At 34.2% G+C, this 17916-nt stretch overlaps 1 protein-coding gene across 3 annotated transcripts in view; it reads left to right on the top strand.

Moving 5' to 3' along the window:
- The window catches only part of FSTL5 (follistatin like 5), a 332339-nt gene that overhangs the window by 48694 nt on the left and 265729 nt on the right, over window positions 1-17916 (top strand). For all 3 annotated transcript variants that reach the window (XM_009677159.2, XM_009677155.2, XM_009677157.2), the window contains exon 3: window positions 4240-4273. In XM_009677159.2, the coding sequence (XP_009675454.2) occupies window positions 4240-4273 (34 nt within the window). The remainder of the gene's footprint in view (window positions 1-4239; window positions 4274-17916) is intronic.

Genomic DNA, 17916 nt, shown 5'->3' with positions numbered 1-17916 from the left:
AATTAGGAAACACTCCGCATCTGTGTGAAAATGCATTACAACCTATGTTATGGACAATAAAGGCAGATTTACATTTTCAAATTTGTAATTGTTCTTTTTTAAATCTGTTTAACATAGTTAAGAAGAATTTTGAAAATGTACTTTCCAGATGTGTACAGCTTTGGTGTGCTTCTACTTTTTGAATCAATAGGAAAAAAAATCAGTGACTAGCATTTCTAACATCAGGTTACAGGGAATAACATAAACATTGTGTCACTGGCCATATTATCTTATAAAAGCAGAAACATTTAAACCAAAATCTTTTAACTTTTTGTAGATTAGATGGCCTCATAATGTTAAGTTAATGGTAGCTAAACATTTCTATGCATCTGTGGTTTATAAAACACTTTTGTGTTATTGATTATACCTTTATTGTTTTCCTCAGTTTCAAAGTTACTTAGAGTTTAAGCAGCTATTCATGTTTATGGAGTTAGCTTCAGGTGGTATTTTTCCATGTAACTCATACAAAGGGTGGTAATAGCTACTATAAAATTGTTTCCTTGATAACCAGGAAAAATGCTATTAAAATGGTGCAGGGCAGTCCAGGAAGATGCACATATTGGTGTAGACACTCACTTCTTTCTCTAGATTTATTTGGGCATTCTGTGTATATTTAAGACTAAACAAAGCTAATAGGAGCACCATGATAACAACTCTTTGGTATTTATAGATCAATTAAAATAGTGCAATTAGTCCTGCATTGTAATGCGCAGTCTTATTTTGTAATCACTAAGTTATAGAACACTCAAGATACCACTTTTTTAAAAATTGCAACAAAAGCAAAAATAAAACTAAGTTATCTGTTGTCCCTTTTCTGTTCAAATACTTAAAATAAATATACCCTGTAATAGAAACAGACCTTCAGAAGTATTTTGTTAAGCTTACTCCCAATGTCATTCTGCTAGCATAAGCTCATAAAGAAGAAACTGTTTGAAGACTACCTTAACGGTACACTAAGCAGAGCATTTCGTTGAAAGACTGTTGTGTAAAATCAAAGTTTGAAATCTTGGGGACAGATTGCTGCTGTGAGTAAATTCTCGTAGGGTTTACTCATGTCATCGAAGACGACTAGCTCAGTATATATGAATAAACACTATCATAATATGTAGCAAATTTTGTTTACTGTGTTGTCTTTTGTAGGTTGACATGGGGGTGTTTAGTGAATATATGCAATTATGTACAAATGTACTACTAAGGAAAAACGTTTGAGTTATGTGTTTTCAGATGTTCGTGTTACGTGGACTTCAGCATTTCTGAAGAAATAGCTTGTCAGAAAATAAAATATGCCTAAAATTTAAATGAGGAGAACATGATATGTAGCCATTATTGCTTGAATGAGAAATAACTCTTCCATGGTTGCCGAGCAACCGACATCCTGCATGTCAAATAGGGAAAAATGAACGAACAGGAGAGGTGTCAATTTTGGCTGTAGTTCCAGAGTATTTAGAGTGAGTCCTCTGGTAAATGAACTTGCTGGGTCTCTGAAAGTCTTTTATTTCTTTTTGGCAATTTCAGTACATCTTTTGACTTGTTTCTTTATTTCTTAATAATGAGCTGTTAATACTAAGCATGGAACTTGGGCTCTTTGGTAAAACTTTCTCAAATTGCTATAATGTTTTAGATATGGAAAGCAGACCAAGTAAGAAGCTTGCTGCTTCAAAAAATAAGTGTCTGTGTTTCTAATTTTCAGATGGATTCTCATTCAATATTTTTTAGCTTATGACACAGGTAATACAACTGGAAAAGTGTGGTTTAATAATATCTGTTCAAATAAAAAAAAAATCACTTCGGCAGCACTCCTATTTCATTGTTCAAACCTGTTATGTAAGAATTGTTATGTAAATAAAATTACATATGGTAAAAAGGTTTCTGAACAATTATCAGAGTACATATTTATAGGAAACGCAAAGCTGGAAATAAGCTTGTGTGTTTTGAACAAAAAAATACTGTTTTGGCTTCATATATTAGTTCCAAATACTAAAATGAGAAATTTCAGCCACTTGCAACTTTGTCATGATATTTTGAGTTAATACCTTTGAAACAAATGTTTTTCCACAAATAATTTTTGATGCATTGTTGCTTCATTAACTTAATGGCAATAACAGTCTACACATTAAAAATGTGATTAAAGCAAATGGCTCTTTTTCACAATGCATGATTAACAAGTTTATTCCATAAATACTCGCAAACTTTGAGAATAGCATTCTGCTAACGTAGCGTATGCCTGATGAAAATAGTTTCTTAGGTTCATGTGGGAGGGTTTCAGGGGTTTGTAGCAGGAGGAAGGCAGAGCTAGAATTAAGCATAGGTACACCAAATACTCTGGGCTGAGCTAGAGGCTAGTGGGTCAGCCTAAGAGGTTGTGGTGCTACCTCCTTCAGTTAAAACCGTACCCTCCAGGGATGGTTGTTACAGTTGCTGGTAATAACCAGTTAACCTGTCCCATTTTAAATATGATGTTTCTCTCATGAGAAAAGCTTCAAAAAGGCATTTGCTTAATATTTTTAGTCAGGCCCTCCTGCCTAGGGTTTTCAAGTCCAACTGCTGTCCTACAGTGAGCACCGTATCAGCTTGCTCTATTCAGCTATCTTATACTAAGCTCGTTATGCAGCTACCCTGTGGCATCGGAAGGCCTATTATTTCAAGCGTCCTTGTTCATGCTACAGGGTGCTTTGCTGTGGCTGTTCTCCCTTTTCTCTGCCACATACTTGGTGAGTGCCTGGGCATCGGCCTCGCAAGCATCTGTCCTTCACTTCATAAACTGTCGAATGCCTGCTTCAGCTGGCTCTGATCCACTTCGTGTACGCAGTATATCCATGCGTACCCACCGGTTTACACAGTTTCAGTTCTCAGTGTATTAACACTGAGAATTAACACTATAATAATATGTATAAAGGTTCTAAACCAGCTATTGATTTACCTAGAATATGGCAGAAATCTCCACTGCCGCAAGATTTTAAATTGTTCGTTCAAGTTGCTTCATCCCATCGGCAGCGGATGTGATACTGCTCAGTGCTAATTCCTGGGCTGGCTTTCTTGCCTGCCCTCCGCCCTCTCCTTTCCTGTTTCTGTGGCGTCTGAAACAACACTAAAAGGCTGACATGACCAGTGTCTCAGTTTTGTTTATTTGTTTGTTTGTTTTTTAGGTATAGTGGAAATGAAAAGGTAAAACTGTATTTAGTTTTCAGGATATAAAAAATATAGGTGTTCTTGTATGACAAGAAAAATCGAATCTCCTACCCCGTGAACAGCTTGCTCGGGTTTAGGCTTCTGGATGTAGGTGTGATAATGACTTGCCCTACCTATTTAAAAGAGAGATTCAACTGTTTTGTCAGTTGATGGCTTTCCAAACAGGAGAGTTGGCATCTTTTTTTGTGTGACGTGGCCTCAGTAGAGTGAGCTCTTTCTTGTTAACCTTCTAATGTAGTTTGAGAGAGAAAAATACTAGGGTGGTATTTTGAAGAAAATCTAAAGTGAGGAATAACTATCTGCTAACAGTGCTATAGAAAAGAGCAGAAGGTTACACAGGGAACAGTTAAAGGGATCACAGTGTTAAAACAAATGTATCATGCTGTTGTCCAAAGAGAAATGTTATATTATTGTCAATATATGTTATATGTTGCTGCTGTGGTTATAACCTGATGGTTTAAAAATACCTATTTCTAGAAAGTTCTGAATCAGGATATGTGAATGCTTTAAGCAACAAACTTGAAAAAATGTTTAAAAAAAAGAAAGCCTAGAAGATAGCTGAAAATAGGTTTAGAAATTATAGTTATTACAAGCTGTGAAAACAGTTTGAAGTTTTTTTACTAAAGGAAAGACTACTTGTATTTGCTTTAAAGATTTTCTGTGTTCACTGGGATGCAGGTGAGCTGGAAAAAAAAATCTGCTTGTAGCTGAGGAGGTTTCAGCTAAGTTTCTCCTGGGATAAAGCTTTCTAATGCTGGGGATGGTTAAGCTCTGCTCCAGCGCTTAGCAGGTTCTGGAGTCCCCCCCTAGCATCCCCGGCTGGCAGGGGCCTCGAAAGTAGCACACGGGGCGGGGGGCTAAAGTCAGGCTCTAGAGGAATCAGGCAAGCCGTACCCGCTCAGAGCAGGAAAGAGGAGGAACTAGACTGAGTCGCTTTTTAGATCCCTGTGTCCATGATTTATATGATAAATAATACAGTACATAATATATTTTTCTATTTTTCAATTGCAGCAAGAAAAGAATCACGAAAGTTCAAGAAATAAAGGTAAGCGCTAATTGTTTTCAAAAGGTAGAGATTCCTGTAACTAGCACAAATCTAACACTTATTGTTAAATATCTTAACAGTTAAATGCTTATGGTTAAATTGTCCAGACAGATTGTTTACTGAGTATTTTGGTATTTGAAATGACAATAATATATCCAGGGAAGAGGAAAGAGGGAGGAAAAAGAGTTAAGTTACTGTTTTTGGAACTCTTTACTTCAGATAAACAAGGCTGACCGCTGCAGTTGGGCTGGGCTGGGCTGCATGGCTTCTCACTAAGTCTATGAACTAGATTATGAGTGTTTATTATGCATTAATGAAGCATCAGTACAGTCACCTTTGATTTTTCCTTTCCATTCAGTAAATCCATAATTGGATATGATTCCAATTTATTTGCAAATTAATCATGCCCTTAGTAGGCTTCCTTGCAAAGTTACTGTCATCTGTGGTTTTTGCATACACATTTTTATATTTTCACTGCACCTTACTTTATGGCAGTGGTAAACACTACCTAAAATAGAATATACGAGTTAAAATACGGCTCTATATCAAGGAGCTGAAAGAAACCAGAACCTCAGATTGTGGATTTTGTGCTTCTTTCCAGCAAAGTCAGTTAAGAGAGATAAAGCCCAAACCTTTTTTGATGAAAATTTGCCGAGCAATGAAAGGTGACATTGCCAATACAACGGATGCAAGGATTGTTGTCTTGATATAATAGGTGCTTATAGAGGTTGGCCGTGATGCCCTTTGAAAAGGAAAACAAAGGCAGAGGAGAAGAGGAAAGAATGCCAGTCAAAGTTAAAAAGAGAGGAGGAACGAATTTAAGTGACAAACTAATCCACATCTTTTGTATTGCTTTGGGAAGCAGTGCATAATCATATCATCTGCATTAGCTGTTCTTAATTCACTTATTTATGTATCGCATTAATCTCAATTTCCTTGCTTTCCCTTGCACTATGGCTACACACATGCATCTAAGGATAAGCTAAATCTGAAGTTTAGGTGGAATCATATCAGTGCAATGAAGTCGTTCATGATGATATGATGACTTAGAGCATCTGAAGACCCTATGGTCCTTCATTTGAAGAGCGTACATATGTAACAAAATAAACCAAGAAGACCTTCAGTTTCACCCAGTTTGTGATGTACAACTTTTTCTCTTGAAGTTTCAGGTTTTTTCTGAAGTAATATAATACAAAGTTGAATCATCTAGAGGTTTAGTGAGTGTACCTGTGCTGTATTGTTCAGAAGCTTTTCTTGCCTTATGATGTAGTACAAATGATATGAGTGTGTGAAAACTCAGATTAGATTACAGAAGTCAGAGATTTGTGAATACTTAATTTTAGAGAAATGGAAAATTTAAAGGCTTTATCTACAGGAAAGATACTGAAATTGTCCATTCTTTACAAATGTAAATTATCTCAAAGTTATATCATGGTGTTTGACATTTTTTCCCCACTGTTTTCAGGTATACAGTCTCTATGTAGTGAGGAACAATTAAATGTAGAAACAAAATAATGAGCTAGTTAGCAGTGTTCATCATGTTCATTAGCTGTTAGTTTAGCTAACTAATCAATGAAACAATTTTCAAAGGCGTATGAAGTATTGCTCACAACTGCAGCCAAAAAGAAGGAATCAAGCTGTACTTGAAGGAAGATATCCATTACCTCCAAACATGCAGTGAAATTGGTGCTCAGCTGCACAGAACTGTTGTAGTTATATCCATAACATCTCTAGAGGAAATCTTTAATCTACTGAATTTCCTGCATGCTGTGCATGTCTCTATCTAAGCTGACAATTCAACTCAAAAGATTTCAGTGGTTTGAAAGAATATTCAGGCAAAGGGCAGACTTTGGAAAAATGATGCCACTTTTCTACATATGCAGATATGCTTACAGTTAATTGCTCTTTTTTGTTTTTTATTTCTCTTTTTGTATACTTTACATTTCTTTTTTGTCATTGCAAAGTTTCAAAAAGTATTGATATTTTATTTGTTACGTGTGGTACAGAAGATGTTACACTTTTCTGCTTAAAATACTGGATAGATTGAATCAAACAATGCCAAATTAATGTTTTTGCTATAAATGTTCCTGCATTGTCAATGATCCCCCACTGTTCACATGTGGTATCTGAAAGCCGTGTGTTTTATTTGTGTTCTTGTGAAATCTGTAAATTATCTCCAAATTCTCAGGGCAGGATTTTAACAATATTCCTTACACTCTGTGCATATGACAGCTACCATATATAGTAGAGGGACAAAAACACGTTCTGAGATTCCTGAAATATTCTGAAATTTTCAGAACCCATGTCATCTTTTTAATTCAGAGAGCAATTGCAGCTCATGTTAAACATCCCTACCAAATGAAACTATTTAGCTCTGGAGTGCTTCATAACTCCTACTGATAGTACTGTTCCAGTATCTTATTTTTACTCAGTACTTCTTTAAGTTTGTATTTTTATAAGACAAGGATAGTGCAGCAGAATTAAAGTCAAGCGCCTTCTGAATGCAGCTGGATGAAGATATTAGTAACCAGCGCCGTTCTATAAGTTTGTTATTTTAGAAATGTACAGCAATTTATCATGTTACTTCATTTATGGCCATAAAATAAGCTTGATTCCTATTAATGTTTTGATAATGGTGGTGGTGGTGTTTTGTAATGTTTGGCTTCTGCACAGTCATTTTTCTGACCCACTTGTTTTTCCTCTCTGTTACTTCTACTGTCAGCCACTACGTCAATCACGCATAGAAGCCGATACTCAAACATACCCTGTTCTCCACTAATCCCATCTCTCTCTGATCTGTAATATTCTCTTTCTTGTTTCATTTAATGAATTGCAGAACTGTGCATACACTGTTTAAGCAAAAAAGAAAAAGCTACTTTTACGTAAAAGTGTTAGTATGTGTTGGCAAACTTTGTGATACTTCTGAGAACTCTTTCGTGAATGACTGTCAGTGGTGCACAATACAAATGACATGAGCTTCATAACACGGGTCTTCTATTTAATGGTGAACACATTTAAACATAACATAATAGTGACAGCAAAATAAGGTACTAAAGCATGAAAAAGGCTGTATAACTTTGTATAACATTGCTTGTTTTATAGAAAATATACAAGATACATGAACTATATAAGTATAAAAATATGTATAATGCAATAGGAAGATATTAAAACGTGTATTCTTATATGTATATACATGCCTTCATGTAGAGATACAACAGTAATATGTGCTGTATAACCTGTTATGCACTCAAACACTAATCATTTAGATTATACTTGTTTATTTAGTATATGTTAATAAACAAAAACATAATCTAATTACAGATTCAAATCTCCAAAGACGCATTTTCACATCACAAAAATAACAGGGGAAACAAACACCAACTAAAACCTTGGTAAACGTTACTTGCTGGTTTGGAGTCACAATTTAACCCTCCTCACCTCCCTTTCCCAATGTTAACACCTTCAGACAAATGAACATTTAATTCCAGACCTACAGAGTATGATAAACGAGGCAGTTTCTAATGGAATTGGAAATATATTTGGGATAATGGAATGGGTGTTGTATTTAAGCAGCACGCATCATTTTATTCTTAGCTTATACTTAACTTTAGAGACTATTCGGTACTTTTAATAGGGTACATTGTAAACTGTTAAAGTGGGAATTGTTTCTGACAACATTATTCAGGAAAAATTTTGTTGTTTTTTTTTTGTTTCTGAAGAATCAGAAAGCTGGCTAGTGTTTTTGCCAGACTTCAAAGCCATTTCAAGCACTTTACTAAGCAAAAATATGGGGACACATTTCAGTAAATGCATACTGCAAATAAGGAATCACGAAATACTTCAGTTAACTGCTAATGATTCCGATGATCAATAGCTGAAGTCAGTCACAGTTATTTTGAAAATCTTGCATCTGCAGATAAACTTACGTATAAATTATGGTACTATCATTTTCTTTTTAAGAATTAAAATTTTTTTTCTATATAGAAAGGCTGTATATACTATGTGCATCTTAGAAAATCTACCAGAACAAAAAGCATAAAAGCAATTTTGAATGAGAGTAAGATCATCATTTTGCAAATACTGAATAATGAGATAATATTGTACACAACTCATCCAGCTCTGGCTATCTACTTTGGCATCTTAAAGAGCAATTAGTGAAAAGTATAAAAACTACGCAAACTGAGATTTAGAAAAAAAATGCTTTTCATAGAATTTGCACATAAAGATATGTGCATGTGAGTAAATGAATATTAACTTGTATGATGTTAGTTTAGTTAATACTGTTCAGATTTTTGCAAGCCACACTTTTAATGTCTTCAGCATATAAAACTAAACCGGACAGTATTGACTGATAGCATTTTAACTGCTAATTGGATTTCTCATCCTGTTTGATACTTTTCATTTTATACCCACTTTAATAATCTGAATGCAAAATCACTGTTGACTCACAGATGAATTTCAAAATGTAATTCTTTATTATTATGAACATATTGTCAGGCTTTTCTGATATCATTAAGAAACAGCTGTTCCTTTTATGATCTTTAGCTACCAGGAATACAGAGCATACCATACGGGCATCACTTGCACACCTTACTTGCATTTTGCTCCTTAAAAAGACCATATACCTGCACAACATTTGTGATCTTGCGTAGGATTCCAGACTATCCTTATAGTCTTTTTCTGTGCTCAGATAAAAGTAAACAAGAAGGAGAAATGATAAAAAGTTAGTGCTCAAAACTGAAATACTCTATGGGACAGAAACAATATGACCGTAATTCAATAAATGTAATTATTCTTTTTTTTAAAGTGACAAATTGTCTTAAGATGCTTTTGAATGCCAATGGGTGAGCAAACTGTTATATATGCCTTGCAGTATGGCCCTCTGTTATTCCGTTTGATACTGAACAAAGCACGTTATGATGTAGAATATATTGCATCCTATTGAATCCTGTATCACATTAAAACAATTAACTATGGCAAAAAACATTTTATTAATGTCTGTAATGTGTCAAGTGACTCATTATATCATGCCCGTGAGTTTGCAGAGTCATGATATTCTGAATTCACATTATTTCAGAAACTTCAACAGACTTGTATTATGCAAGGTGATTAGAATCTGAACTGCTGTATCTTGTCTCCTGGGCTGAATTGATTAATATTTTGGTATGTTACACTGGTAGACCAGTTCATACCAGAAGAAATTATACTATTCCAAACAATATATATTAAATCGGACAAGTTAGTAAATGTTTGTCGCAATATGTTCTTTATATGGGAATGCAGCTGTTAGATAATCTGAACTATAATGTTCTTTGTTCCAATGTTCTTTTCTTTATGGTTATGTTCTAACTTACCTGAATTAGAATGCAATTTTATGAGGTAGGTTGAGGATTCTCTGATTTCAGTGTGCCCAACACCATCCCCTTTACTCTATTCCATTCTCCTTCAAAGCCAACTCGGAGTCGTATCTCTCTCGTCAGTTAAGAATTCCCACAAGAAGTGCAGCTCTGTGTTCCACCGGGGTGTTTCTCCGTTCTTTTTCCTTGCCGTACTCCTGCAAGGCACCCATGGACACAAGGTTATTAATTTAATGTGACTGTTATGTTATTAATTGAATGTTGCTAATTTTTTTTAAGGAATGGCTTTACCATGATTAGCATTGGTAAAAATACATTTTTTGTTTCCAGTTTCTGAACCAGTTCAGAGTCTGGTTACGAAACACATTATAAAGAAACAAAACTCTTATCCATTAAAATATTTTTAATTTAACCATTAATTTAAAAAAAGTTATTCTGAATACCTGAAGCTCATTGTGAGTAAGTGAAATGTGTGGGTCAGATATCAGTCCAAATTTAATTCTACTAGTTTCAGTAAAATCATGGAATCATAAAATGTCATCAGATGTTGATTTAATTTTGCTTTTCCATCTTAACTGTCTTCTCACTTGAGGCAATATATATCTAGATAATAGCTTTGATAACAATATAATTACACAGATTTGGAAAGTATACATTAAGAGAAAAGACTATGTTGTACTACACAGCTTTGTGACAGGGTTTTCTTATACAACGTTAAACAAAGTATTAATTGAATAAGCTAGATTCCAGCTCTAAGATCTGTTGGTTAGGACAGCACAGTATTTGTAAAGTAACCAACTCAGATTCATTACTACTGTTATCCTTGCAGCATCTCCATGGCATTACTAGCTGTTATCTTGAATGTTATATGTTCTGATCTCCTAAAATTACTTGACGTTGGTCAAGAAAGTAAGTGAAAGTACTTAAACAGTAACAAGTGAATAGAGCCTGGTTCACATATAACAGAGATAATGTAGAATTGCAGCATTTGGCATATTTTAAAATACAGATATATATTCTGTACTAATGAAAATTATCTACAGTTTTAGTATGGTGACATCTGCGAGTGAACAGTATTCATATGGAATTTCTTGACTGCTATTGTTTTACCTATAGTGTGCATATTTCAGCTTAGGATTTAATTTTTAACTTCATGTTGGCTCTAAAATTTATAGGTCCACTTTTGCTTGGACAAATACACATATTAAAATACTAATAACCAGAAAACAAAATAGCTGAAAAATTTTTCAAGGTTATTATAAGTCATGTAAGAATTCATAAGTCAGTGTGTCTATATTCAGAATAATGAGACAGGGCCATAATTTGTTTTTCCTAAATGGACATATCTGTTATTTCTGCCACTAATCTAAAGCTGCTTGAGGTATCACGCTTATTAAACTGTTATGTGGGTTAGTGATTTATATTGTACCAAAAGTAAGACTTTCCTGATCTATGGACCAACTGAGATAAGGGAAAACATGAGTTTGTTTAACGGTGGAGCACGTCTGATCCTCTGTGGTAGTTATATACTAGTATGCTAGAAAGGCCAAAACACAAAGATGTTCCAAAAGCAAGGTTTATGTTTTTAATATAAAAAAAACTCCAAAACTTTAACGGATATTAAGGCAAAATACAACCGAAGAAATACAATAATTAGTGTTGTCTTGTTTAGAGCTATGTATGGGCATTTATTACATTTGACTGCAAAGCTTATAGGCCGGCTTTGCTTAGAGAGAGATGCATGTGCACATGTGTACAGACACACACATGGATACATAAAAATAATAATCATTGGAGAACATAGCCTCAAACAGAAATAGAACAAATATTTATTACCTACTACATTGTCTACTGATTGCCTAGAGCTTGTAAAGATATCTGTTCTGAAAGCTTTAGAGATGAGCACGTGCTGAAAAGTCATATCAGAATTTGAAGTCCTAATATACCAGAAGGTGTTCGGTACCAAAAGTAATTTTTATTAAATATACTCAAGAGGTATGTGTTTGTGATGGAATAAGTACCTCTGTAGATAAACAAATGAGGCTAAAATTATGGTTTTGCAAAAAGGCCAATATGTAACGCTGCTTTGTGTTGAGATTTGGATTTTGTACTTCGGATAAAATGTACTAAACTTCATTTTGTCACTTTCCATCTTTGTTTTCCCTCCTACCTAAGGAAAAATAAGGTGTGGAGTTGTTGAATAGTCCTTGTCCTACGCCAAGAGCAGCAATTCAGGTGTTGGAACATGCATAAAAGGTTCTGTGTACTAAATTGAAAAAAATTCAGATCATTTACTTTTATTTCAGAATATAATCAAATGTGAATGGTTAGCTATGCAATCTGTCTTCCCTTTCCTTGGTCATGGCTTACATGCTTGTAGGGAACAGTCCATATGATGCCCATACCGTATGACTGAATTTAGCTGATAAATGGGGAAGCTATTTAGGAGGGAGATTTCTTGCACCATCTTCTGTCTTCCTCTAATAGTGCAGATGCACAGAGTCTGTTCTAAATCTCTCCAGGGGCTGATCTTCATCCATAAAGGAAATAAAGAAGACCTTGTCAATGGATTTTACAGAATTAGGATGAGGGTCTGTGAGCTATCAGAAAACTTTACAAAAGTAATTTTATTTGATTTCATGTGCAAATTGAGACTTCATTGGCTAAGATGTTAATCCCAAATATATTAATTTGCACCCATTCAGCAGGTCAGAAGATGCAGTCTGTGCCTCTCAAATCTCAAAAAATGATTTTTCTTCTTAAATAAGCAACAAAGCAAATTCTTCCTCTGTGTTACATGGTTTATTACATAGGAACAGTCAATATAAAATTAGAGGCATTATTTGCTAATTTTTTTCCTGAGGACTTAATTTGTTTACATACATTTACTCTTATTTCAGAACATACTTATTCTGTTTCTGGAAGAGAAAAATAATTACTAGTATATATTTTTTTGTTTTTCTAGTAGGTATGACCTTGCTTTTGGTGACAAATGGATTTGTATACAATAGTGCTTTTGTGTCTTGAGTAAGGTGTGAGTGTCCCCTTGGTGCAGTAGTAGTGGAGTGTTGCGGGGTTAGTTCCACTCATGGCAAGGACTGCAGACTGTAGCAAACAGGAAGCAATTTAAAACCTTCGATGAAAATATCTCGGGGCAGGGGGAAAGCAGACGACACTTGAAGACTGCTACAGAGGTACCTACCGATAGTAAAATTCATATATAAATGAGAAAATGCAAAGACAAATAGTATTCCAACTGTATTGTATTGCATTTCTAATAGGAAGAAATTCATACAAGCTTTATCTGACTTAGTGGCAGCTTTAGGAATTACATAGCACAAAACAATTTCTCTATGGCAGAGAAATTGTTTTTAAATTTTTTTCCCCCCACCCTCATATATAATATTCATGTCATTCAGGAAGTTTGAGGGGACAAAATGGTCTCTGTCAAAGATTCAGGAAAGTACTTTTCAGGGAAGTGATCTAGTTACACTAACAAGAGATACAGTGATTACTTTTGTATGTAGCAGCATTGAAGAAAGGCAGCAGAGCTAACACAGGAGTTTTGTATCTTTTTTTTTTTCTCCTCTCCATCCATATCCTTCTAAAATTTAGGTTACATTCTGTTAAATTGTTAAATCTTTGAAACAGACATTTTGAACTACACTGGAGAGAACATACTCTACAGTATTCATGAAGTTTCTCTCTATAGTGCACAAAAACTTCATTTGAACAGATACAAAAGATAAGAGATTCAATACTAGGAACAAAAGGGGGCTGAATACTTACTAAAATACATATTCATTCCTGTTAAGAGTCTGCTTTAGAGAAGTTGCTCAAAGGATGAATGCAGCAATTTTTAACTTACTTAAATTTTATGTGCATAAGTTTGACTCTAAATCTTTTCTTTTTCCATGTAAATTTTGTTTAGAAGCTTCCATGTAAAACTAGCTCCTCTTTAATTTGAACATTGTTAGAAATGGTTCAGAGAGGGTCTTGCACTATTTGGTATTTGTTTTTCTCATGTAGGCTGGTGAGAGGAAATGAAGCACAGAACTCTTCTTTAAGTTAGCCTCTTTTATTCTTTCTGTTATTATTGTATAAGTTAAAAATCTATGTTAACAATTTCATAACCTCATATATTAACATATCTTTCTGAACTTAACACCAAACTGATTTCACTTTGAAGAAGAAACAATCTGCAGTATGTGTATTTTCAATTGCATTAGTTTAGTCTTTTTTTTTTTTCTCCTTTAAAAAGAGTTCACAACCCATAGATGACTCTTGAAGTAGTTTGAAGTGGCTCTCAAGCAGTGAAGGCCTGGGCTAAATTCATAAAGAGAATACAATGCAATGAGAAAGTGTACTTTGATTCCGTAATACACATAATGTAAACATTGGTGCAGTGTTTGTAGGCTGCGCATGTCACATTTCTCATGTGTAGCGAATATTCATTTGATTGCACTAACAATAAAACTCTAAGAATGTAAAATGGATCATTGTGTGTCAACAGCTGTAAAGCTTAGAGCTTTCGTGGCTTTGGTGCATTTAGCTACACTGGTTTAAATTCTTAATACTCACCTTTTCTGTGTACCCTGCTCCTTTGTAGAAGGTTTCTATTCTTGTAACAAAGAATAAAATATGACTGGTATCAGCTCCATGGGTACCTCAGTGTAGTTTGGCGTGGGAGCAAGTTATGTTTTTCTATCATGTACATGTAGATGTAGATGGCAACTGCTGTGCTATCTTGTAACTGAAGAAAATGGCAGCTATGATATTTATAACACTAAAAAGATGTACAGAGAGATCCTTTTAAAAATCCACAGAGATTTTAAAAGCTCTGCAAATATGCTTTTTTAAAGCTAAAGATTTAAATAATAATATATAAAATAGTTCAATAAGGTTGTTCATATATGAGTACCTAAAGGAGAAGAGTAGTGCAGTATATGAAGAAAGGAGAGTGTTTTAAAGATAACTTGCTGTCCTGAAAGAAAATGTGACATCCAAATGGAGCATATAACATCCAAAAGCCACAGATCACACATACTGGTATTTCAGAAATAAATTACATTTAATCTACACTGTTGCCCAAGAAATACCTGTAAATAGATATCTTTTAAATGTAAGTAGCATGCCACTGGTTTTTACTGTACACTTATAACAATAAACTTTAATAGTAATCAGCTACCATATGACTTGCAGATAACATTTCTGTGCTGTTTATAAAACATTTCCTTTAAGAACACTTGGGCAGAAAAAACAGCAGATTTATGTTACACGAGCAATTTCCTTACTCATGTCATTGAGGATGCAGAATTGCATTCTGCATTCATTGTGAATTTTTTAGAGCGCTATTAATTATATATTGGGAACATTATTTTCTCATATCTCATATCTCTTACATGCTATTTAAAGGATGATCAGAACTTACATAACCTTGAAATAGAATTCCAGTGAATACAATTTTTTTCTTCATGCCTACCCCAAAATGGCAGCACTGTATGTTACTCAGATACCAGCTGAAACAATTACAGTATTCATTTTTTGCTTTACACTTTGCATAGCAAGGGTTGATGCATTTCATTATCCATTAAGGTCATGTTCTAGTTTACTCCAGGTACACTCTTTTGCCACTGCTTCAGACACTAGAACGCGATTAATAATGTCAGATCCTGTTAACGTTTACATCATAACTGGGAGCAGATATTAAAGTGAAGTGCAAATTAAAGACTGCTAAAATGCCTGCCACTAACAATTATGGTGGGGTAGTATTAAATTTCTCATTTGTTTCCAAAGGTCAGATTAATAAAGCTACATGGCACATTATCATAAAGGGTGGACCCAGCTGTCTGTTTTGATTATGCTTAGAAGTCTAGTGTTTCTAAGGAGACTTTGCAAGGAATGAATGTATCAATTTTAACTAGCAATTTAAATCTAGATAATTATTAGACCCCCTTCTTGAAAAGATCATAACCAGAGGTTACTGTCGATCAAATGTCTTTCTGCTTTTCAGTTTACAAATATAAAATCCTTACATTCTCAATAGTTCCTCAAGTACTTCAAAATCTATTCCATTAGATGTACTTGTTGTAAACTAAGCTGCACTAAATATTAAAAACAGACCTATCCAAATCTGTTCATACAAGACAAACTTTATTGGGTTTGTTTTCCCCTCTTTGCTCATTTTCTTGATTCAGAAGTATTTTCAAGAATCTAGTTAAAAGAAAATGTTCTCTTCTTAGAAAAGGAACAGCAACAGCTTCCGGATATTTTTCTTGCATAGCAAGAATAAGAAAAACATATTTATGATTATCTTTCACTGTGAAGAACTTAAGGTTCTTTAGGAAAAGTGTTGATTCTATGGGTATCTAGTGCCAATATGAATATATGTATATACGTAATAGTACTATTACTATGCTTATAACCTGGTACCCTTATATATAAACAGGAAAAGTTCCATGGGTGTCACACAAATGAACATTACAGGTATATTCCTCATTCAGTACTTGAAGCACTTCCAGCTTTTTAAATTTAGGGAAAGCCAACTCATATTACCAGGTGGACACCAATTCTTTTCCCTAGAAAATTTACATTGTAACGGAACCCCATTCATGCACAACTTCAGAAAATAACTTTAGTATGAAGTGACACTAATGGGCTTTCAATGAGACAATTTTATCTTGTGAAGATCTTCTCCTTTTTGGACTGTATAGATGTTGGCTAGCCATCGTTATTCCATAGACTAGAACTGGAAGTGATTATTTAAATTAAAGTGTAATTAATTCAATTAAACCAGTGGATAAATAGTCTGCAGTCAAGTTAAAGATTATGTTTACACTGTGGGTACTTAAGCAATTAGTAGAAAAAGATGGAACACCTGCTTTATAATGCAGTTGTTGCATATATCTTCCAAAAGAAAATGAATATTTCCATCCTTTCCTCATCCTTCCTCAGAAATATGGAGGAAGTTCTGCAAGAAAGTTCTCTGTATCCAAAAGTAAAGTGATCTAGTAGGATGCTTTCTCCTCTTCATGCTTGCTGGACTTTGTAGAATATTGAATCTATTTGCCTGTGCTGTGCACTAGTGATGAACTTCTGTTTTTTTAGCATTTGGCTTCCTGTCTAGACTTAGTCTAAGTATAGCCTTAGATCACTATGCTGGCAGGGTCTCAATAATAAGATTCAAATTGCTCTCAGTTCAAATTATACACAAAGAAAACAGATACAATTGTGAATGCTGGCCCACTAGCAATAATTAGTCAAATGTTGATGTCTTCATACTCTTAAAACTCCATAAAAATCAATGACAGTGCTGCCTGAATAGAAATTTAAGAAAAAGGCAGTTCTGTTATTATTCAAAAATAAATAAATCTCAGAATATTAAAGTAAGCATTTTTCTTAGCTGTATAAAATGCTGCATAGAGCTGATTAAATAAAGGCTCTTAGGAGGAAGGAAAGAATAAAAAATTTTAGCAAACAGAAAGGCATACAGAAATCACATTTGTACTATGTATGCCACAGAGGTTCTAATTAGCACACATTGATTCTTCCTCATAAAATGTAAAAGCTGTGATTTTGTAGCTTTAATTGCCCACTATAAATGCACTACAAATTGGGGGGGGGGGAAAACCCAAATAATATTCTGCTATCATAATTTCTGTGCCCAGAGGATCATTTATGCAGCCTACACTCTGATCTAATTAGCGGTACCCTCACCTTCTTTCCCCCAGAAATACTGAAAAATCTTGTTACTATTTATAATTGTCATTGACCTCTCAAAATAAAAATAGTATGCAGTTACAATTATGATTAACAAAATAAAATTGGCAGAACTCACACAGCATGATAAAACCTAGGGAGAATATGTATATATTGCTTAAAGAGAATATTTCTAGGGTTGTTTAACATGCTCACATATAAATATATATGAATAAACATAAATATGTGTGTATACATATACAGAAACACATATATACACATATAAAATATCAGGAGTAAGCCATAAAAAGTCTTTTTTTTTCTTTTTCTTTCTGTCCTTCTGTATTGCTGGTGGCTGTAAATTGAGCGGGGAATGAATTGTGTGAAGTGTGAACTTTGATGGAGATGTTACAGAGCATAGTAACTGTGCCACTGTTCATTATGAGCAAATGGGAATCTAAGTTCAAGTTAGTTGTAACCTATTTTGATTACAACTTGATAAACATTAATTCATAATATTGACATTAATTGTTCAATTTAGGTTGTTGTTGTTGTGCATCACTGAAACATTTGTTATCTTAACAACTG

This window comes from Struthio camelus, chromosome 4, assembly GCF_040807025.1.
Source record: "Struthio camelus isolate bStrCam1 chromosome 4, bStrCam1.hap1, whole genome shotgun sequence".
NCBI classification, from domain to species: domain Eukaryota; kingdom Metazoa; phylum Chordata; class Aves; order Struthioniformes; family Struthionidae; genus Struthio; species Struthio camelus.
The sequence above is the reverse complement of the archived record's forward strand: the minus strand, read 5'-3'. Positions and strand labels throughout refer to the sequence as shown.